Source organism: Myotis daubentonii, chromosome 1 (genome assembly GCF_963259705.1).
Source record: "Myotis daubentonii chromosome 1, mMyoDau2.1, whole genome shotgun sequence".
NCBI lineage: Eukaryota > Metazoa > Chordata > Mammalia > Chiroptera > Vespertilionidae > Myotis > Myotis daubentonii.
The window spans coordinates 153,949,560-153,973,163 of record NC_081840.1 but is presented as its reverse complement, the minus strand read 5'-3'; the positions used below and the strand labels follow the sequence as shown (position 1 = coordinate 153,973,163).

The window sequence follows — 23,604 nt, the reverse complement described above, 5'->3', positions numbered from 1 at the left end:
TAGGAATTGACAGGAAAAACAATCCTAAGGAGAACTGTATAATGATGTTAGCTCCCCCTTGAATCAAAGTTACAAACTTGGGAGAGTCTCTGATTCATGGACGATCCAAATTGCTGGGTCTTGTGTTCAAAGTCCGCAGAAAACCTAGATAAATCCCGAGGGAGGTTTTCATCCATCCATCCATCCATCCATCCACCCACCCACCCATTCATCCATCCAAGATGCAAGGCGTGTCTTCTCTGGACCAGACACTGCTCTCTGTCATTGAGAAATTCAGGGGAAGCTCCAGGCCCTGGTGGGGCTGGCCCTGGCTGCTAACAATAACAGGATAAACACATGACACCTGTGGTGGAAGGGGGTCTGGGGAAGAATAAAATGCAGAGCAGGGCTGGGGGGCTGGAGTGTGGGGTGCAGAGAGGGGCTGCAACTGTCCGCCGGGAGCTAGTGCTGGCCTCGGGCCTCCAGGAGAAGCGCTATTTCGGGGAATCAGAGAAGTGAGGGTGGCAGCCAAACGGACATCTGGAAAAGCGGCTCCAGGCCTGGCCAGCGGCGGGGGCAGCGTGCCTGCCACGCTGTGTCCCAGCCTCCGCTGCAGATGTGAGACCACGGCCAGCAGCCCCTCCATGTTATTCCAATGTAAACAGTCAATAGGGACCCTCTAAACAGGAGCACATTGTGCCAGAACCTCGCTGTGGAGTGAGCCTGAATGTCACTGGGAAAAAATAAGGTGAGCTATCTAGATGCTCTTTATATGGGCTCTGGATTGAACTATTGGGTTGACTAAAATATACATTTAAAATTAACGTCACCTGCTTCTTCTGCTTCTTGTTTAATGTGGTGAGTCACACATAGAACAGGGGCCCCCACCCGAGCCCCATTTCCACTGCTCAGCGGCTCCGACCTGCCCTTTCGAGGCAAGTTCTGAGTCAGTTCTGCCACATGCATTAGCACTGAGCTCCTCCTGAAAGGCGGCAACTACTCCACTGCACGTATCCAGTGTGGCCTGTCTCCTCGCTGGTATTTGCTGGTTCCCCCTTGGTAAGCAGATAAGCACTGCTGTAAAGAATGTCCTTTGACCAACCCTATCTGCCTCCACCTCTGCTCACCCGCTACTCTGCATTGCTTCCTGCTGCAAAGGGAGCCCGATCAGAGGCCGGACCCTCCATTTACAAACCCATCCCATGCCCCTTGGTCCCCTCCTCCAAGCAGAGGGGGCCCTGCCAGGTGCCCAGCCCCACCCCCAAACCCTCCATCCAAGGACCAATCCTGCTCCTCCTGAGATCCTAAAGTTGGCCTCTTCTCCCCCTGCCCCCTACCCCCCTCCATAAAACCACCCTTATGAGAGGCAGCCAGTGCCTTCAGGTGGCTTCCAGGTCACACAGGCTAAATCCAAAGTCCTCCCCACCTGCCGCTCCCCAGGAACCTTGCCCATCTGGCTCTGACCTCTTCCTTGAAAGCCCCTGCAGGCTTCCCCTGCCGCCTCCCCAGGCTGCCTCCTGCCGCCACTGCCCCAGGTCAGATGGAGCGTCCCTGACACAGGCTGTCCTGGGCGCTCCAAGGACCAGGGCTTCCCCCAGGTCTGCCTCCTTCCCATGTTCATCTGCCCCCAGGTCACACAGCCACTGACCGAGAGGAGGGCCGGAGGGCCGAGGTCTGCCCTCACCTACGAGGCCATTGCTAATTTGTGGAACAGTTAAATGAAAACAGACCTGGGATGTTAAAGCAGATCTTAAAGATGGGGAGGATTGGCTGCACCGGTTACCCCAGGGCACCCTTCCCCACATCATCTAAGCCGAGGGTGGGGAATGTCCGGCCCGCGGGCCCTATAAGGCCTGAGAAATCATTTGGTCTGGCCCCGCCAAGGCATTAGTGGTGAGTTAAGTAAATGTTTGACCAAATACAGCAGGCTAATTTTTAAGTAGATGATTTGTGTGGCCCACGAATGATGTTATAAATATCCAAATGGCCCTTGGCAGAAAAAAGATCCCCCACCCCTGCTCTAAGCAAAAGAAACCTCTGACCCCACTGATGGCTCGTTTCCACCTTTCGATAGACAGGGTCCTATATTACAATCCAGTGAAACTCCTGGTCAGAGAACCTTCGCAGAAAACTGCTGGAGGGGTCTGAGCTGCCTGGGTTCCTAAACGCCCCATGGACCCAGGACTGAAGCGTGTCCTCAGCTGACCAGTGGGACCAGCAGCTGGAGTGGATTCTCAGGCCTCCCCTAGACTTTCTTTTTTTTTTTTTTTTTCATTCCATTTATTGGGGTAACATTACTTTTTTTATTTTATTGTTTAAGGTATTACAATTAGTAGTACGTATGTCCCCTAAACCTTCTAAATCACAGTCTGCACCTAGGCAAGGCTGCGTCAAGGACAGAGAGGAAGGTGTGGACCCCGGGGCAGCAGGGCCAGAGGCAGAGCAGTGACATGCCTTTCTCTTTTGCACATTCTCCTTGTCCTTCCTGTCTTCCAGTGGCCTTCAGCCTTTCACTGAGAAAGGGAACAGGAAGGGGGAGGGGAGGAAGGAGATAAGAGCTGAGTGACTCCACTTTCATTTTCCAAATGAAAAAAATGGAAGACCCCATCTCACTGCTGGCAGAGAGAAGCTCCGGGCACTGCTCCCCAGCAGCTTGGCCGCCTCTTCCCTCCTGACAAGCACAAGGACTGTAATCCCCAACATGCTAAGTATCAGGGGGGAGACACATGGGCTAAAGGGGCCTGCTGGCAGACACTTGGTAACACATAAAAACACAGCAGCCTAGGAAGCTGGGTGAAAAGAGTAACTGGAAAAGTGACTCAACTGCTTCCTTAACACATGGCCATCTGTTCTTCAGCCAGACACCTTCTCAGCACAATTACAGTCCTAGTGGATGGACAGTGTTGTGTTCTGATGTCTGCCTTTAGAATGGCATTGCCCTACCTTCATGTCTCTAATTAGAATTGCTTCTGGCAGCCCAGTGGATGGGTGCATCACATTCAAATGGCCCCAATTCTCCCTGATAAAAGGTTCGAACCAAGGGGGAAAACATGCTTTTTGAAGATGACAAAATGTCACACAGCTGTGTTTGCATCTGTAGACAACTTTGCAATTGCACAGACTCCCCACGGTGTACATGAGGTTAACACTAGCATTTTAACACTCTGCCTCCTAGACCCAATCACTTTTGTTAAGTTATTACACTATAAACAGAAAAGATCCCCCGCGGCCGGGCCGGCATGGCTCAGTGTTTGAGCATTGTTGACTAGGAGCCAGGAGGTCATGGGTTTGGTTCCCTGTCAGACCATATGCCTGGGTTGTGGGCTCTATCCCCAGGGTAGGTCATGCAATAGGCAGCCCATCAATGATTCTCTGTCATCATTGATGTTTCTATGTCTCTCGTCCTCTCCCTTCCTCTCTGATATCAATAAAAATATATATTAAAAAAAAGAAAAGATCCCCGGACAGAATGTACAGAATTCCAGGATTGTAAGGGGCTGGAGCTGTGAGGCGAGATGCCCACTGTTCTCAGTTGCCCTTTGCATCTTACTGGGCTCTAATGCCTGCACAATTCAGGGCCGGCACAGAAGGAACCCACTGCCTGCCCCGCCGCCTCCGCCCCCCGCCCCAAGCAGGACCCCAAAGCAATGTTCAAGAAACCCACATCAGTGAAGGCCAACTAGGTGCCTGGGCCCCATCCACAGTACCTCACATTTCTGACGGCAAATCTCCAGGCGTTCACTGTCCCCAGACATTGCTCAGGAGATGAAAGAGTGCGTTGGATTAGCAGAGCTTTAGTTAATTGACATGACTTCATGAGAAAAGAAAACAGCTGGAATGCCTAGAGGAAGGAATTGGTCCACACTTCTTAGTGAGCTGCCAACCTTTGTGCTGGGCACCAGAAAGGCACTGGGGAATGGCCCTGGGGAATGGCACCTGTGTCTGGCTCCCCCATTTCCACTGCAGCCCTACTGCTTAGCAGATGACACCTCAAACTTCTGAGATGTACGAAGTACACTCCATGCATCTCACAGCTCCCTTGCTCACGTGTCAAATGAGGATGAGTTAGAACGTGAAGCATTAGCACCTGCCACATAGCAATGGTCACCAAATGTTAGCTATTCTCACCATGAATGGGAAGACTTACATCGACTTGATTTATGTGAGTGCTATTCACTCTGCCATGGGCAAAAAGGGACTCAGCCTGGTGTTCACTCTGCCCTTAGGGTCCACTCCATTGCTCAGAACTCTCAGCCCTAACAGCCCCTCCGGAAGCCCACAGTTGGTATCTAAGATGATGAGTCACCTTTGGTGTGTGGCACAATCTTGCTTGAGGGTGGGTACTGAGTCATGATTATGTCTGTCCATTTGGCAATGGGAACTTATTTTAGGTTGAAATAAAAATCAGTTTAAGTCTACAGATTCCTTGTGACAACAGAAGAAACCCAAGTAATGAAAAAAAAAAAATAGTTAGCTTTAGAAATACTCTTCCCTAATGAGTGGGGCTAGGGAGTCAGGAATATAGATGGGGGATTTATGCTGTTGTTGTTCTTTAATAGGTTATATAATGCAAATTCCACTGGGAATCAAAAGCATTTCATCACTTTGGAATCAAGTGTTACTTCACTTCAGCCACTCTCACTGTATTTTAAAGTGGTTGCTGTCACTGTAAAAAGGCATTTTCTGAGAAAGGTCCCTTCAGAGCACCATGGCCCGAAAGCATTTAGATTGAGATGTCATAAAACTTATCTTAAATCCTGCCACTGCCATTTAAAAGCGCATAACCTTAGCTAAGTCAATTATCTCACTGTGGGTCTTTGTCCCCATCTCCAAAATGAAGACACATATGTCTTGGAGCCGTGTAATTAGGCCTGGAGATAAGACCTGTAAAAATTCTTCTGTTGGATCTCAGAGGAAATCCAACACTGATCTAACTTAGAATCAAGAGAAAGTGGGGAAATGGTGGGCAGCCCAAAGCATCTCTGGGAATAACCTACTCTAAGGGTCTGTAAATCTGCCGCTGCCAAGACCAGACTCTCTGAGCATGTCTCCGTTGAGCTCTCTTGGAAAGAAATGCTCCCAAACGCTCAGGCAGATCCAACATGGACTCAAAATAGAACATCTGGCGTTTTGCATGAAGTCCAAGAAAAAACAGCCGCCACAGCTCTGCCTGGAAGGGAGAGGGAGGGCACACAAGAGGCCACCATGGGTTGCCAGGAATGTAGGGCAGCCCTGATGTGCCAGGTGGGAGCATCAGGACATCAAAGAGGATGCTACCCGCTGAGGTGAGAACTGCCATCGCCTAGTAACCTGACAGGACACCAATCAAACAACCTTCTCTTAGAGTTTTTGTTTTCAAAGTATACTTTCCATTGAGAAGAGGTGTGGACTAACGGAATGAATGAACTCTTTTATAGCTGCTCACAAGTGGCAGAGCCAGGATGAGTAACAGAGAAAATGCTGATTCTGTCTATTGCACCATTATCCTGAGTGCCTGTATGCCAACTACCAGGTGGTTAAACAAATTTTTAGACAAGGATTCAAAGGAATGATATATATATATATACAATTTTTTCAACAGACATAGCACCTTAATTATAAAATAACCTTGAAACACTAACCTTGAAGCCTGGAGGCTTAAGGCCAGTTCCCCTTCCTGTGCCAACTGTTTTATGCTCTTTGGAGGGGGCAGGATGCCATTCATTTAAGATGCTTCCTCATTTGTGCTAGCATCTGCAGGCACACGTGCTTTTGAAGCCTTTGACAGGGAAGCCACTCTCAGCCCCACCAGGACCCCACACGACCCAGCCTGGCACATTTTCTGGTGTTTGTTCATTTAAGTAAGGTGGGCGATGTCATTGATTTAGCTCTGCATTTCCTCAGTCCTGGCCTCTGCTATATCACAACATTTTCTTTCTCTGGAATGTTGAAAACCTGAGTCATTTTACCAGGATATCAAATCAGAGCAGCCCTGCTTCCCCGGGAGGCAAAGGCGTGGGCCTGTGGGGCGGGGGCGATGACTGACGCTGCGACAGACACGTTCAAGAGGACTGGGAGGGTCTCCCCTGGCACCGACGCTCTGGGGATGCTGCGCGCCAGGTGCCTAGGGCCCAGGGCGCAGGCACACGGACAGCGACAGGCCAAGCATCACGTACGCGCGCGCCACGGGCGCCAACCGGCAGCACCCGAGCCAGCCACGCCCCGCTCAAGGGCAAAGGGAAGGTCGCGGGGAGGGTGGGCACCGGCTAGGACGCCAGAACCTTAACCCACGCCTCCCTCCACCTTATGTGTGGCCTCCAAACAAGTGGAAATGAGGCCGCAGAGTCTTTAAATTAATCTGGGGCTGGGGAGGAGGGGAGAAACCACACACCAGCTACCGGACGCGTCCCCGCCTGCATGGTTCTTAAGGCTCCAGGTCCGCATCCGCCTGAAAACGCCCATCCACTTTCTAGCGGTTGGCTCGCTCCACCCAGGGATTTGCCTGGATCTGGAAAACCCACTCCCTGGGAACCCCGGCGCCCCCACGTGCACCCAGCGCGACAGCCTGGGCGTGGCCGTGTCACTCCTTCCCCCATTATATGGAAATATTTTCTTGGTGCGTCCGCGGGCCTCGGACCCCTGTCCTCATCTCCCCGAAATCCGCCTCCACGCTGGCGGTGGGGCGCCTGGAGTCCGCGCTCGGTGCTGGTGACGTCCCGGAGTCCCCGCTTCCTAATCCTTCCCCCAAGGAGAGGCTGGCGGGGAGGCCGAGTGACCCATTTTAGTTTTCGGTTTGGTCACAGCCGGAAGGGGAAAGGCGATTAGAGCGGCGGAAACCCCTTGTTTAAATCTCCCGGTGTAAACGTGCAGTGTGCCGGACGCCTGGCCACCCCGCCTGGGGACCCCCGCGCCCCCGGACGCGTCCCGAACTCGGCAGCGGGGACCCCGCCCGCGCCGCGTAGGGGCCTGAGTCCTCCGGACGCACTGCGGGTACCGCCGTTTCCTCCGCAGCACAGGGCGGGAGGGACTCCTGGCATTGGAGGTGGCGGCGCTGTCACCCACCTGCAGGGGCCTCCGGACCCACCCTACGAGTCGGATTTAGATGACCTACAAGGGCGGCCCAGACGACCCCGTCGCCAGCCTCAATTTTTAAAATAACGTGGAGGTGGAAAATTAATTCATCTTCCGGATGACGGCTTGGGCTGCCATACCCCTCCCTTCGCGCCCCCGCAGGGACTTTGAGGCTGCCCGGCCCGCTCCAACCACGCAAGGTACCCCTGCGGCTCCCGGGCACTGGGCTGCTCTCCCACATCTCTCTTCTCCCCGTACCCCTGTCACTTGCCAGGGTCTCCACATTTTCCCCCTGGTACCTCCATCCCTTCTCCCCGATGTCCCCCTCCGCCCCGGCCCGGGGAGGTGGTAGCGCACCTTGGGCATCCCCGCCGCTGGTCAGCACGCCGATGGCTTTGCCGGCCCCGGAGAGTTGCTCCAGGAACTTTCGGAAGGAAGCTCTGGGGACCGAGGGGTCACCGTTGTGGTCCATGGCGAACAGGCCGGACTCCGCGCTGGACCGGGCGCTAGGCAGCCAGTGCACCCCGCCCGCGGTGCCACCGCTCAGAACCGCTCGCTCCGCCCACTCCGTGCGCGCCAATCGGAAGCTAGGGGCGGGCACACGGGGCGGGGCCTGCGGAGGAGGCGCCGCGGGCAGGGGCGTACAGCTCGGCAGGGCGCTATGCAGATAGAGGGGCGGGGCGGGGCGGGGCGGGGCGTGCCATTGGTGGGCGGGCTTCGAAGGTGCGGGAGCCTCGCAGGCGGAAGAGCCCAGGTGTGTGAGTGGGGACCTTTGGAGAAGGGGCGTATCGAATATGGGAGGAGCCTCATAGGTAGGCGGGACCATTGCAATTGTGGGAGCCTTGCAGGCGGGTAGAGGTGCACATTACAGTTTCGCAGCCGGTGGGGGGGACATCACGAGTTGGGTGGGGCATCGCAGGTTGCGGGGGGCGGGGGTTGGTAACACCGCAGGTGGGAGGAGGTGGGCGGGGGTGGACCGCTGCAGGTTGGGGGAGCACCTCATTTGAGGGGAGCCACGCTGGTGGGTGGGAGCACCGCACAGAAGGGAAATCCTGCAGAATTCCTCGCCAGATGGCGCTCGGACCCGCGGGAACCCTCGCGGTTCCTGGGCTGCCCCAGTTTTCCCCTCCAGCCTCAGGTCGAGAGGAAGGAATCGGAACGGGTGCTCTAGTCTAGTTGGTGAGCAAAGTAGGCGTCGCGGCCGGCGATGACAAAGTCCTGACCCCTGTCCCCCCAAGGGCTCTGGCGCGCCCTACCCCCGCCGGCCTGCATGGGGGACAAGAAGGAACATGACTGGAGAGGGGACCTTAGCGCCCGGCTTGGGTGGGAGGAGGTGAGGAAAGGCTGGAGGTGGAGATAGACCTAAGTTCCTACCTAAGGAAACGGAGTTCCTGAGCTGTCAGCCAGATCCGCTCAGCCCTGCTGGGAGTTCCAAACCTAAGATACTTGCATCCAGTGTGTGTGTGTGAAGGGGGATTGATGAACAAGCTGACACTTTGCGGAGATTAACCTCCTGCCAGTTACCTGCGGCTGACACTCAGACAGACCCCTCAGGGGCGTGGCCTCAGGAGGCACCCGTACTGGGTGCAGTGACCCCAAGAGTTTCATATGAGGTCCCATTCATCTGCAGGTCACAGTGGGGATGGCACAACAAACTGAGCCTGCTAGATGCGCAATAAATGTTTGTTGAATGGATACAAGAGGGAAAGAGATTAAGAAAGGCCCTTCGGTCCACTTGGAACAGTGGTTCTCAACCTTGGCTGCACATTAGAATCACCTGGGAATCTTTTTAAAATCCTGATTTCTGGGCCTCATCCTCCAGAAATTCTGTTTCTTTGTTACTAATGTTGTGGCCCCACCCCATAACAAAGAAACAGAATTTCCGGAGGATGAGGCCCAGAAATCAGGATTTTAAAAAGATTCCCAGGTGATTCTAATGTGCAGCCAAGGTTGAGAACCACTGACCTAGAGAACCCTGTGATAGCAACACAATCAAGCTATTTGCTATAGGGCCACTCCAGACACAAGGGGAGTGGGGTGCACAGACTTAGGTTGGGTGCTTGTGTAAATACGCTCCACCTCATCTTCCCACTCATGTCTCTGAGCATCAAAATTTTATTGTAAAAGAGAAGAAAAAAAAATGCCTGCCATGGACAAGCCTGGAAGTCTGATCTCTTCTATAGGCCAGGATTAATGGAGAATCCTGAACCCCTATGATTATGGAAATCACCTGGCCTATTTTTATTTTTTTTTCTGGCTCCACCAGAACCACTGAAGTCCAGTTTCCTAGAGTGCTGCCAGGGAATATGTATTTTTAACAAGCTCCCAGCTGTTCTGATGATTGCAGAGTCTGAGAGCAATTGGCTGATGGATGGAGCCCAGCAGGGCCAGTGATGCTGAAAGGGACACTGGGTGTTTTGACGATGGCACACAGGTGGCCTTTACTCTCCAAGGACAGGAGGCTCTGAGCACCTCCACTCAGAGGTCTCCAGTGCCCCCAGCCCAGAATTTGTGCTCTAGAATCATCCCTCCCTTTCTAGAGCACACTACACTTGGAAAAGTTGGTGTACACTGAATTTTATCTTCTTAAAATATAATGTTTTTATAATTTAGAGGACTGGTCATTTGTCATCGGATTGTCTGTAATTTAGAAAATGATAGAACTCAAGTAGTGTTCAAACATGACAGTAAATGATGCAAATTATGATAAAAGTACACACGGTTTTTTGCTGTTTCGGTCATAAAGGTAAATATCTATTGACTTGAAGATACGTTCAGGAAACATCAATAAAAGGCAAGGTTAGAAATAATGGAGGCATGTGTGTGTATATATGTGTAAATAAATCTAGACATTTTTATTTCCTTTCTTTTGCTTATTACAAGAATTGTTTTTTCCTCCTATGACCTAGTATTGTTTGGGTATAAAAATATTACAGTTCAATAAAAACAATAAAGTTTAGAATTGTCAGACCCCCAAAGTTATGACTGTTTTTACAAAAGGTTTTTTTTAAAGCGAATTACACAGAGTTGTGGGTCAGATAGGAAACGTGTCATTCTGCCCCGACTAAGCTCAGGGAATAATATACAGAGATCTCAGTTAACATGGAAAGACAGAGCCATATCTCTGTCCTTCTTCTTTTGCAGCACATGTATTTTAATAGTTCAAGTGGAGGAACCTCAACTCTGGCCTTCGAAGAGAACTCTCTGATACCAGAGAGCAGAATTGCATGCCTGGTTAACTTGTGTGGCTTATGCCAGCCCACACATATCACAGGAACAATCACTCCAGGGATCAGGAATTCAGGTGGGCTTCACTGGACCCTCTGCTCAGGGTCTCACAAGTGTCTGCCCACAGCCTGAAACTCATCAGGGGAAGGGAAGGACTGCATGCACTCGTGCGTGGGCAGGATTCATCCCCAGGGCTGCTGGACAGAGGGCCTCGGTCCTTCACCGGCTGCAGGCTTAAACTCTGTCTCTCTTCTTGGCATTTCCCCTTGGTTCCAATCAGGAGCTAACTTTGAGCTAATCTGCAACCCCAGCTACATTTCCACCCCCCTTTTCCTCCCACTCCCTCTCCTTCTCCCCTAGATTTAGGAAAATCCAAGAGTAAATGTGCTAAACTAGGAAATGCTGCCTTCAACCCACGCCTCCCGTGCAGTGAGCAGAGACAGGACGGCGGCACCAGCGCCCAGTGGGAGCACCAGAGTTCTCACAGGTGTTCTCTCTCCATACTGGTGATGCCCGCCTGCTTTTCCTTTCTTCTTCTTGGATAGCTGTTCTCATTTATCTTTGATTTGGCAAAGTGTCTGTCGGTAGTAAAAAATGAAATATATTTTTGTTAACAACCCCCCACCCCCGCCACCAAAATTAATGGTGGGTAAGGGGAAAAACTTAAGATTTTGGTGTCGAGACCTGAGTTTGAACCTAGTTCTGCTGGTCAAAGATGGAAAACCCCGGCCAATACTTCAGCTAGAATATTACTCAAAGTGTCTCCTGCTTTCTAGTGTCTTAGTATTGTGGTCCCCACTTTCTTTATTCTGTGATGATGGTACAGCAATATGTTCTTACCTGTTCTGCTTCTACCACCAATTCTCACATTTGATATAAAAATATGTGAATTTAGACCTGGTAAGGAGGCGGGCAACAGACTGAAACAGTATTACTGTTAGCAAGGAAGCTAAATTGTTCTGGAAACAATGTAATCGGTCATTAGAAACATGAAGATAATCTGTCCAGCTCTGAGAATGATTGCGGATTCAGTTAAACGCCAACATTCAATACTGTCAACAACATTAAATAAGCCAGGCTCACAAGGGCCGCAGTCCTTGCAGACATGGGGAGGAGGGTCGGCCCTGCGGGTACCCAGTTGAATTCTCCCGTGAAGAGAATCTGGAAGATCCCAGCTCCAACTCCCCAACCCGACCCATGGCTCTCACAGCCAGCCCAGAGGCCTGGGAGGAAGAAGTCCCTTCTATGTCATTGCCTCACTTGACCTCGGCCTCTTTGGCTAAAACACGCTGCTCTCCAAGGCTCCGGACTGTGGAGCGGCACATAGAAACCTTTGTCCCTGGCGCCTGGTTCTGGAGCAGGAGGCGCCCCTCTCTTCTCAGGTTGCCTGGCTACTGGTCTTCCGCCTCCAAGCCAACGTTTTGACCTCAGTGGAAGGTTCAGAAACTTTCTTTATAGACTTACTCTCAGATTTGTTTTAAAGTCAAACAAACAAAAAGTTAAAGGACACATCCAAAGTCAGGTAAGTATAATGTGAGTAGAAAGTTTAGATGCCAAGACAGCATATACACGTATGCTAACAGTCAGCATGGCTTCTACATGCAGCTCAGGTTCTGCTCTGAGCTTCCATGCACCCAACCCACCCACTCACACACACACACACACACACACACACACACACACACACAGGACATGCTAAAATTCTCCCACTTTTTGGTGAGTGGGTTTTGCAGAGGTTTTTCTTCTTCTTCTTCTAGTGATTTGGAATCATAGAAATAACACAACAGGATCTGTTAGGGGGAGTGTGGGCTTTTCCTGGTGGCAGAATAGTAGGAAACCGATGCATAGGTAAGAGGTCAGTTTGATATATGTGGAGGGAGCACAGTGGATGTTGTTGGATTATCTTAAGGGAATTTTCTACCAAAGTGATAAATGGAGAGGGAGAGGGAGAAGATAAGGGAGAGTAGGAGAGAGAGATGGAAAGGGAGGGGGGGAGAGAAAGTGAGGAATGATTCACCACTTCTGCCCAGAGATCCTGGCCAACCACCCAGAGTCTCCCTGATCATTTTGGGGAGACTCTGCTACAGGGAAGTGACTGTCTCTGGCTGTTCTGCTTCTATTCTTCACATCCATTTTATAAATGAGGCTCTTGTGATTCACATTTATCCCCCCAACTTGTTATCTGTGTCCTGATGAAATAGCTTCACTTTATAGCAAATGGGTCCCTATTTCTTTCTGTGAGCCCTGCTTCTGTTGCTTCTGTTTTCCTTTCTAGAGATAGCTACTTTCAGATTATGCTTATGAATTCTGAACCCCGTTTGGGTGAGCTCTCTTCTCTGACCACTCTTGTCCTCTTCATTACTATATACGTGTAGACGCACGTGCACACACACTGTAGGTAGGACATTAACTGAGCTTCGTTTGTATTCCCAGCTTCGTGAGGCCAAGCAGTGGGAGCGCAGCCTGTATCTTCTTCAGGGGACAGGAGGCTCCCAGCCACAGAGCAGCCTGTGTCCCAGGATCCGACACATTCTTCAGGGACTCCCACCTTTCTGGGCCTGGGCCTCCTCCGTCTCACATGCTCCCCTGTCGTACATTTGAGACACCATCTCTCTGCTGGTGGTCCCGGGCCAGCACTGGGTTTGCACGGCTCTCTCCTCTTGGGGGCGATGAAGACAAAGTGTGGCAGAATGTTGGAGGGGTCCACCTCAGTCCCCTGGGGTTTAACGCCCAATTCCAGAAATGGCTATGTGACCGGTCAACAGAGGGACAGGTAAGGGCTGAAACGTTCTGAGCAAAGGCCTTGATAGAGAAGGATGTTTGCCCGGTGAAAGGAAGGTTTGTGTGGACACTGTGCTGGGGAGTAGCCAGCAAGGGGGTTAGGGGAGCTTGGGGAGAAGAGGCAGGATGGTGGAGAGAGAGCTGGGAGAGAGAGCAGGGGGAGGGAGAAGGGGAGAGAGCAGGGGGAGGGAGCTGGCAGGCTCTGGGTAAGGAGGGGCCCTGAGAATTTGAAGTTTAGACTCAGTATGAGTCTACAGGAGCTGGAGGGTTAAGTTAGAGATGAGAAGCTGTCTTGGCACTGTAGAGGTAGGGCAGTCCCTGGGGGGCTGGACAGAGCTGGACTCAACCCCTCAGTGCCAAGGGGTAGGTGCTGAAATTAGTTCACAGCTCATTCCTTCTCCTAGACCTTGGGTCCCACTTTACTGGTTCCAGGAGGAGGAATAGCAGTGGTCACCAAAGGACATGCCAGAGCAGACGTGGTGGCGCTGACAGCGAGGCAGTGCTCCCTTTCCCCTCCTCCATGGGCGGGTCAGGGCTTAGTCATCCTGGCTGGAGAAGACTTCCTTGTATGGCCAAGCCCTGGAGCAGGAGTGTGAGCTGAGGTGGCTGTGAGCGGGGCCCTGCACTTCTCCGACTGTCTGGGGCTGCCGGGCTGATCCCAAGGGCCAGGGGGGGCAGGGAGGGCGGAGGGTATTCCCACAGGCTCAGGCTGCAGGCCCCCTGGTCACAAAGCAGTACACTCTGGGTGCTCTTACTAATCGGGCCAACACATTTGGGGTGATTTGTAAGTCCTCAGTGTCCTGGAGGTGACATCAGCTTTTGTGGGAGATGACCAGCATGTGTCCTTTCATACAGTGAAAATAGGAACTACCCAGATGCCTCACATTTAGCAAGAGCGGCTGTGGCGCCGTGAACCGATTCCAGAGTAATGCGGGTCACAGAAGGTGTTTTGTTGGAATAGTTTGAGTGAATTATATTTCAGCAAAGCTGTTAAAAAATCATTTGGTTTTTTTTCCCCCTAGCTAACTAACATTGGAATTTAAAAACACATACATATCGAAAGAGTAATTTTAAATAAGTTTTATGTAGCTGTTACCATGACTGCAATATTGACAAAGCAAAATCCTGCCCAATATAACTTGAGGTTTTATTAGTTTCTGGACAGTTTGACAAGTCACAGACAGGAGACTGCACAGCCCTCTCAATAGTCACGTTTATTCCCAGACTGAAAAATTATGAGAACCCTTAACATCCACTCCTGGCCACCCTGAAGCACGTATTACAGCATTTTAAGTCGAGTCACGACTGGACTTCGGATCCTCAGAACTTATTCATCTTAGAACTGAAGCTTCCTGCCCTTTGACCAGCATCTTTATCAATTATACCTCAATAAAAACAATTAGAAGACAATGAATAATTTTCCTAAGGAACAGAGTTGGACATCTTCCCAGGAATGTTCTTGGCCAAGGGTCAAATGATTTACAGGTCCTCATAGGGTGTCATGGTTTTTCTTCCTTTCAACACAGTGCACTTTCTCCAGGTAGCGTGGATTCAGTATAAATAGTAACCAATGCTGAGAATTTGTTCCCTTTTTAGGACCCTGAGCTTTGCTGACCATTCTCCCTGGCTCTGGAGTGGGCTGCTTCCCAGCACAGATGGTGTTGTCCTATTAGGACAAGTCCTTTCCATCCTTGTGGGGGTGAACGTGGAAACAATAATGTCACACAAGCCCTCTATTGAATGGTTCTCATTATACATCTGGTCAGTCAATATATCAATATAATCACGGAGTCTGAGATGTTTTGTAATCGTGTTTAACCTGCGTGACATTGAGCTTGAAATAATCAAACAGTGATGTTCTTGAATAGGTACTGGTGTGTGTGTGTGAGAGAGAAGCAGAGAGAGAGAGAGACAGAAAGAGGGAGAGAGGCCATGCCATCGTGCTACTCAAACAATTGGTTTCTTTTCAATCCTCTTCTAGGTAGGAAGTGGTTTCCTGGTAAAAATGACCCTAAAACCCCACCCTCATTGCCATCACAGAAAGAGGAAAACAGATTTCCCAAGGGGAACAGAGGGAGGACACCCAGATGAGAGATGCCTCATTCCTGTAAGCCATGTCCCACATCTAGAACACAGAGAAGAGAAGCACAGTTTAGCATAAATCAACTGGATGTACAGACTAGTCTTGGAACAAGTTTATAAGCAAAGACCACACTTTGGAATAAAAGCCCTGGCAGGAGAGGTTGACATGTCTGCGTGCATAAGATCTGATAGTGAAGCAGGACCCAGAGAAAGCACAGCCCTGACCAGAGAGAATGCTCCTAAAGAAACAGTAGGTAACAGTGAGCTGATTCCTTACAGAGAAGGAGTGAGTGACCAGAATCAAAGTCTATTGAATGTCTCTATGGCTCAGGTTCTACTGAGTACTCTGAATAACTTGTTAATTTTCATCTTCATGAATTGCTTTAGATGTGCTGAGCTCACATTTCCTGACAGTGAAGAATCCGGCGCCAAAGAATATAAAACACCAGGTTAAAATCCTCTGATTCGAAAAGATACTGTGACCCCCATGTTCATTGCAGCATTATTTACAATAGCCAAGATATGAAAGCAACCCAGGTGTCTATCAATACACAAATGGATAAAGATAACATGGTACATATATAAAATAGAATATTACACAGCCATATGAAAGCCATATTTGTGACAACATGGACGCAGAGGGTGTTATGTTAAGTGACATAGTGAGACAGAAAAAGACAAATACCATAGAATTTCATTTATATGTAAAATCTAAACAAAACAAACAGAACAAAACAAAAACGGACTCATAGAAGCAGAGATCATAAGGACAAGGATGGTTGCTAGAGGGGAGGAGGTAGAGAATGGGTGAAAACCATGAAAGGGAATATAGTCAATATTGTGATAGACTTGCACAGCAACAGATGATTACCAGAATTAGTGTGGTGATCGCATTGTAAGGTACAAAAATGTCAAATCTCTCTGCCAGTGTGGCTCAGTGGTTCAGAGTCTACCTATGCACCGAAGTGGAAACTAAGATACAGAAGGTCATGGTTCAATTCCTGGTCAGGGCACATGCCTGGGTTTTGGGCTTGATCCCCAGCAGGGGGTGTGCAGGAGGCAGCAGGTCAATGATTCTCTCTCTCATCAATGTTTCTATCTCTCTCTCCCTCTCCCTTCCTCTCTCTCTAAAATTAATGAAAAAATATATTTAAAAAAATGTCAAATCATTATATTGTACACCTGAGACTGATATAACTAATATAATATTGCTTATCAACTCTATATTTATTTATTTATTCATTTATATTTAAAATATATTTTATTGATTTTTTACAGAGAGAAAGGGAGAGAGATAGAGAGTTAGAAACATTGATGAGAGAGAAACATCGATCAGCTGCCTCCTGCACATCCCCCACTGGGGAAGTGCCCACAACCCAGGTACATGCCCTGGACCAGAATCGAACCTGGGACCTTTCAGTCCGCAGGCCAACGCTCTATCCACTGAGCCAAACCGGTTTCGGCTCAACTCTATATTTAAATTTAAAAAATAAAAAATGGTTTAGAAAAGAATGTGGACCTGAGAAAGGTGCCTTCTGATTGAGGGTGCTGTGTTATATAAGTTACCGCATCACTTTTCCAACTGTCACACATCAGTCCTAAGTGTTTCTCTGGGTTTAATAAAGGCCGTGCCTGCTTTTGAGAGGGATGAATAAATTATTACTCTGTGCCCCTCCTGTAGGCTCTTTGAGTGGTGCTGAGTCAGGAGGAATGCTTCTGATGCTGAGTGTTCCTTCTGGGCATGAGTTCCCATGTTTATAGAAAAATTGGGCCTGTGAAGTAGTAAGATGGGAGAAGCAACAAAGATTCCTAAAGGTTTCTAAAAGAATGGCCTGATTTAAAACCACACACACAGAACATGTCCAGAGTCTTGGGAACAATCAGTGTAACGGTCAAAGGGGTCACTGGGCTCTGGTGTCACCACTCAGGCCATTGGGGATTTTATTCACTTTAGGTTATTTTATTTTCTTTTAGAAAGGGGAGTCTTGGCTTTAGCTATTTTAGTCGCTATGAGAAATGGGATTCAGTGTTAAACAAAAGGACTGGGGAGTGATATTTTCCTCTTGTTCTGAATCATCAGAATAACGGGGTCACTTTGACTCACTCAATTCCTTCAGGTTCCTCAAAGTTTCTTAGTCTATTTTTAAAATTAGATGGTAACTGAGAGGAACTTCCAAATATAACTCGACTATATCTTAGATTCCACTTTGTTGAACAACGATGCCTCATCCATCGACCTTGAGATAATTGACATTTTTTTTTCCTAAATATCTGTCATATTTACTTGATCCAGAAAACAAATTATATCCTTAAAATATCTTTCACCAGGAATCACGTGTGTGCTCAGAACCATGGGGCTTTATCTATTATAGGCCAGAAAAAAAAAATTCATGAGTTCACTCTCTTTTGTAAACTTTTCTTTTTCTCCCATGATGGTTGTTTATAAGTCACTTTCCTCAATTACTGTGCAGATCCTGATACGATGTAATTCTGACTAACAGTGGCCAGTTTGGGGACCTCTTATTAAAGAAGCTCACACTGACCAGAGCTGGGCCTCAGTAACATAGCTAGGTTTGAGCGAGTTTTAAATATATATATTTATATTGATTTCAGAGAGGAAGGGAGAGAGAGAGAGAGATAGAAACATCAATGAGAGAGAATCATTGATTGGCTGTCTCCTGTATGACCTCACATTGGGGATTGAGCCCAAAACCTGGGCATGTGCCCTGACAGGGCATTGAACCGTGACCTCCTGGTTCATAGGTTGACACTCAACCATAGAGCCACATTGGCCAGGCTGAGCGAGGTCTTTCGATTGAAATCCATCCATCCCCGTGACTAGATTTTCAGTGAGTGTTGTGCTGTGTGCCGGGTACTATTCTAAGCCCTTCAAGCATTTCTAACCCATGGAATCTAACAACCTATGAGGAAAGGCCTATTAGTGTTTCCAGTAACTAGACAAGGACACCGAGTGACAGTCACACACCGGAGGGTCGGGCCAGGCAGTCTGGCCTGTGCGCTGGGCCCCACGCTCTGCTGTGGTTCTCTGAAACTTCCTGGTAAGCAGCCAGCTTTGTGTTTTAAAACATAAAGAAAAGTGACTTCTTGATAAGGAGCTTGGACTTTGCACTCAGACTGTGGTTTGGATCTAGCTCAGCCCGATGAGGGTGACCTTCACAAGTGGATTTAACTGCCTCCTGTCTGTGTCTCCTTATCTAGGAAGGAAAGTAAGCCAACCCCTGGGGCCTTGGCAATGACTATAACACTTAGATTTTCGTAGGAACCTACACCCGAAGGGCACTGTTTTGTCAGGCGCATGCCTGCAGCCTGTCCCAGGCCAACATGGAAGTCCCTCCTCTGGGCTTAAGAAAAGGACCATAACGAGAAGAAAGCTGTCAGTTGCATTTCAAGCTAAGAAGCACTTCTTGAACATCTGTAAGGAATTAATAAAATTACCACTTCTGTAACCACCTAGGTTCCAACGTATTCGAAATGCTGGTATAATGGGTACTTGTCTACTAGTATTACTCGACAGCCTGACATACAGAAAACCTAGTATATCTTACCTGTCTGGTTTAATGGGAAACATGTGACTGGCAATTTTTTAGGGTCGACTACAGCCATTCACCATTTTTACGGTTTAAATGTAATACAATGGCCACTGAGAGCCACTAAGATCTGGCAGCAAGAACAAAATCTCTCTACGTGCTCCTTTATTCCCATTATTTTTGGTATTTTAAAATTAGCTTCAAAGATAGATTTCCAAACAATGTAGATTCTGGGATTGAAATACAGAATAAACATGACTTCCTAAGGAAAGCAGTTTCTCTTGAATGAGCACCACCAAACCATTTCTGAGGGAGCGTCCCTCCCAGTGTAACAACAGTGAATGTCACCCCTCCTCCCAGGAGGAAGGTGCCCAGAGGGCCTGGGCCTAAAGACCAATCTCCCACAGGCCAGAGGGACAGGGCCACCTTCTCAGCCCTTATATGAAAGAGTTGAAGACACGTACCTGTTACTTCGTTCTCTCCCCCTTAAAGCAGTTGTTTATCGGGAACAGATAGGAGATCATTTAAATGTGTAGCTTTCTCCAGTTGGAGGTTAGAGCCAGGCTCGCTCAGAGGTCTTCGAAGCCCTTGTTCTGGTCTAATTTGTGACCAGGTGACTGTGGGAAGCGGTTTAATGCTTCCTGGCCTCAGGTGTGGCTGTTTAACACATGACCACAAATGAACTGGCTTAACACAACACACTATCTTTTTTTTTTTTTTAATATATTTTATTGATTTTTTACAGAGAGGAAGGGAGAGAGATAGAGAGTTAGAAACATCGATGAGAGAGAAACATCGATCAGCTGCCTCCTGCACATCTCCTACTGGGGATATGCCCGCAACCCAGGTACATGCCCCCGACCGGAATCGAACCTGGGACCCTTCAGTCCGCAGGCCGACGCTCCATCCACTGAGCCAAACCAGTTTCGGCATATCTTAAAGTTCTAGGAGTCAGAAGTCCAAAGTGGGTCTCACTGGGCTTCAATCAAGGTTTCAGCATGGCTGGCTGCTCCCCAGGCTTTAGGAGAGAATCTGTTTGCTTTGCTTTCCCAGCTTTTAGAAGCACCCAGTGCCCAGCTGGTGTGGGTCAGTGGTTGAGCATTGACCTATGAACCAGGAGGTCACCCTGAGGGCACATGACTGGGTTGCAGACTCGATCCCCAGTGGGTGTGCAAGAGGCAACCAATCAATGATTTTCTCTTATCATTGATGTTTCTATCTCTCTCCCCCTCCTTTCCTTTCTGAAATCAATAAAGATATTTAAATATACATATAAAACTAGAAGCAACTGGATCCCTCAACTTGTGACCCTTCACATCATCAAAGGCAGAGGGTAGCTGCTCTCCTCTCTGACCTCCCAACCACAGGGGACCTTTTGATCACATTGGGTCCATCTGATCCCCAGATACTAGTAATCTCACCATCTCATAATCTTTAGTAAAACCACATCTAAAAGTCCTTTTAGGCCACATATTCACAGGTTCCTGGGATTGAGACATGGGCTTGGTGGGGGTGGGGGTGCATCTCTCTGCCATTAGGTTTGTAGATAGTTGAGTTCCACATCAAATCTGCAAGACCACAGAAGATCTGTACATACCAAATTTCCCTCTTTCCTTTTGCTTTAAACTGTGGACGTCCTCATTTCCTCTCCTTTCAGAGCAGCTGATGGGAAAATGAAAGAAGCAGGCTTACTTGGTAAAGAAAATAAACATTTTAGTGAGAGGTGAAAGCTGAGCTTGTGTGTCTTTGTGCCCCAGACACGTGTGTCTGACAGCTGAAGTGGAGACTCTCAGGCTGCTCAGCCCATGCTGCCTACGGCACGGCCTGGACGGCTGTTCAGGGGGCTGCAAGCTATTTTCTCGCATTTCCGAATGTTACAAAAGGCCAAGTCCAGGTTTACTTTGTGTGTTTCTTGGCGCACGTGGGCCTGGTGGTGTAGGGTGCCCAGCCCTCTGTTCTTGCTGTTCCCTGTTCCTTCTTCCCCTCCCTCCCTACCTCCACAGGTAGAAGCGCTTTCCCCAAAGAGTCAAACAGTGCCCTCCTGTGGCGTTGCCGGAAGTTCCTTGGAATTAGAATTACCCAATTCCCACTGATCTTACTAAACCTCTGGCAGCAGCCTGCTGGAATAGGACCAGCACCAAACTTATTCCCTTGTTATTTCCACCTCCCTGATTCTAAGGAAAATTGCACCAGAAGAGGGGAGTGTAAGGGAGGGGGAGGAAGCCTTGTGGGCTGGGAAAACCATCTCAGGGAGCACTTTGAAGGGTGTGGTGGTTTTCAGTTCTCCTTTTCCCCCTCTCCATTCAAATGCACTTCTGCTTGTCTCCTTGTGACAGCTCAGTCCACCCCACAAAAGCAGACACCATGGAAATAAGCAAATAAATGAAAGACAGCACAATGTGTTCATGTTTGTGCGTGGATTCCTCTCATCTTCCTTTCCCCACTCCTGTATGTGATTTATCTGAGGGGACTACTCTCCTAGCTGCCTCTGATGGTTAATTTCATGCATCAACTAGGCTGGGCCATGGTGCCTAGATGATTGGGCAGATGTTATCCTGGATGTTCCTGTGAAGGAGTTTTTGCATAAGATTAATATTTAATCAGTGGGCTTTGAGTAAAGCACATTGTCCTCCCCAGTGTGGCGGGCCTCATCCAATCAGTTGAAGGCCTGACTAGCACAAAGATTGACCATTCCTGGGCAAGAGGGAACTCTGCAGCAGATGGATTCCAGCTGCAGCTCTTCCCTGGTCTCCAGCCTGCTGCCTCCCCCTCCCTGTGTGAGATTTACCAAACCTCCACAATCACACGAGCTAATTCCTTAAAATAAATCTTTCTGTGTATATATAGCAATATATACATAGAAAATATATATACATACACATCCTGTTGGTTCTGTTTCTCCTGGGAACACTGAGTAATAAACTAGCCTCTTCTCAAACATTTAACATATTTAGGAAAACAAGATAGCAGTGGTATTTAGTGGGTGGGAAGGGGACAGGAATGACACAGAAAGAATCAGCATCGAGCACATGCTATGGTGCAGGGGACCAGGCAGAGGACCTACAGTCACGCTGACCGGGGCTCGAGTGTCCACTCTGCTCTTTCCTGGCTGGGAGAGTGTGTGTGGCTCACGTAACCCATCTCAAAACAAACTGTGAAATGGTTCGAGTCTGCTTTCTAACTGTTCTGGTATAACAGAATAGAGGCCCCCACTATTAGGATAATTAGGAAAAAATCTGCCAGGTTTTGTTTTAGAAAATGTGCTTTTTGAGGAATCAGGAGAGAGAAGTATAGACAATGGCATCATTGCTGTGTCATGACTATTACAAGCCAGAGCATTTCTGGTCCCAGGAAAATTGTTTAAAAAGTTTGACCTTGTACACAGGGAATTGGGTTTTTAATGGATTCAGTGCTAAATTGCCTCATTTGAACTTGCTTGAGGTTACACAATTCTCACTGGATAAGGGTAAGCTTTCATAACTCACATCTAAACTTTTTGGGAGATTTTTTTTTAAATAAAAATCTTTCATGAGTGACTATTTGGAATGTTATAACAGGTTCTTGAAATGTGTTAAGGGGTTAACATTATTAACTCAATACAGAAAACAAGCCCAAGTAAAAATGGAAGGAACTTCATAAACGTTTCTCAAAGAACACACACAGATGGCCATTAAGCACACAAAAAGATGCTCAGTGTCACTACTTATTAGGTAACTGCAAGTCAAAACCACAGTGACGTACCACTTAATACACATCAGGACCAAAGGACCCAGAAAACAACGTGTTGTCAAGGATGTGGAGAAATTGGAACCCTAGTCATTGCTGGTGGGAATGTGAAATGGTGCAGCCACTGTGGAAAACCATATGGTGGTGCCTCAAAAATTTAAAAATAGAAATACCATTGATCTAGTAATTCCACCACTGGGTAGTTATCCAAAACGATTCATAGCAGAGACTCAAACAGGTATTTGTACATCCATGTTTATAGCAGCACTAGAGGCTCAGTGCATGAAAATTTGTGCACTCCGGGGGGGGGGGTTCCTCAGCCCGGCCTGCATCCTCTTGCAGTCCAGGACCCCTCAGGGGATGTAGCTGAGGCCCGCTCCCTAAGGAGTTACCTTAGTGCTGTCGAGGCCCTGGGCTTGCAGCCATCAGCCTGGCTTGTGGCTGAGTGGAGCTCCTCCTGCATTGAGCATCTGCCCCCCGGTGGTCAGTGCGCATCATAGCAACTGGTCATTCCTGGTCATTCCGCCTTTAGGGTCAATTTGCATATTATCCTTTTATTATATAGGATTATTCACAAGAGCTAAAACACAGAAGCAACACAAGTGTCCATCGGTAGGTGAATGGATAACAACCTGTGGTTTATGCACACAGTGGAATATTATTCAGCAAGAAAAAGGAGGGGAATCCTGACTGAATGGACCTGAGGACATTGTGTAGAGTGAAATAAGCCAGACAGAAAACAACAACAACAACAACAAATACTATATGATTCCACAGTAGGAGGCACTTAAAGTTGTCAAATTACTAGTGACGGGAAGTGCGATGGTGGTTACCAGGGCCTGGGGTGGGGGGGTGAGGGGGGTATTGTGAGTTAGTGTTCAATGGGGATAGAGCTTCAGTTTGAAGAAGATGAAAACATTCAGGAGATGGATGATGCTGATGGTTGCGACAATGTGAATGTACTTAATTCCATTGAGTTCTATACTTAAAAATGCTTAAAATAGTAAAATTTAAGTTCTGTATATTTTACCACAACAATAGAAAGAAATTAGGGTTATTTATTTCAATCTTAGCCTTCTTGTCTTTTTGTAAGTATTTATTTTAGATCATGCCAATATCATTCTTAAAGTTCTTGAAAGTAGCATTTCTACATAAATTGACCACACAAGACAATTTCCCAGTTTGTTAATCATCTCTGCTAATATCACAA

The 23,604-nt window shown here is 48.3% G+C and overlaps 1 protein-coding gene across 2 annotated transcripts in view; it reads right to left on the bottom strand.

Moving 5' to 3' along the window:
- PFKP (phosphofructokinase, platelet) overlaps positions 1-7,576 on the bottom strand; it is a 67,140-nt gene extending 59,564 nt beyond the window's left edge. The window contains exon 1 of one of the 2 annotated variants that reach the window (XM_059663006.1): positions 7,387-7,576. In XM_059663006.1, coding sequence (XP_059518989.1) covers positions 7,387-7,501 — 115 coding nt within the window. In that variant the 5' untranslated portion in view covers positions 7,502-7,576. The remainder of the gene's footprint in view (positions 1-7,386) is intronic. The other variant, XM_059663016.1, reaches the window with a different exon arrangement.
- Positions 7,577-23,604: the final 16,028 nt, after the last annotated feature.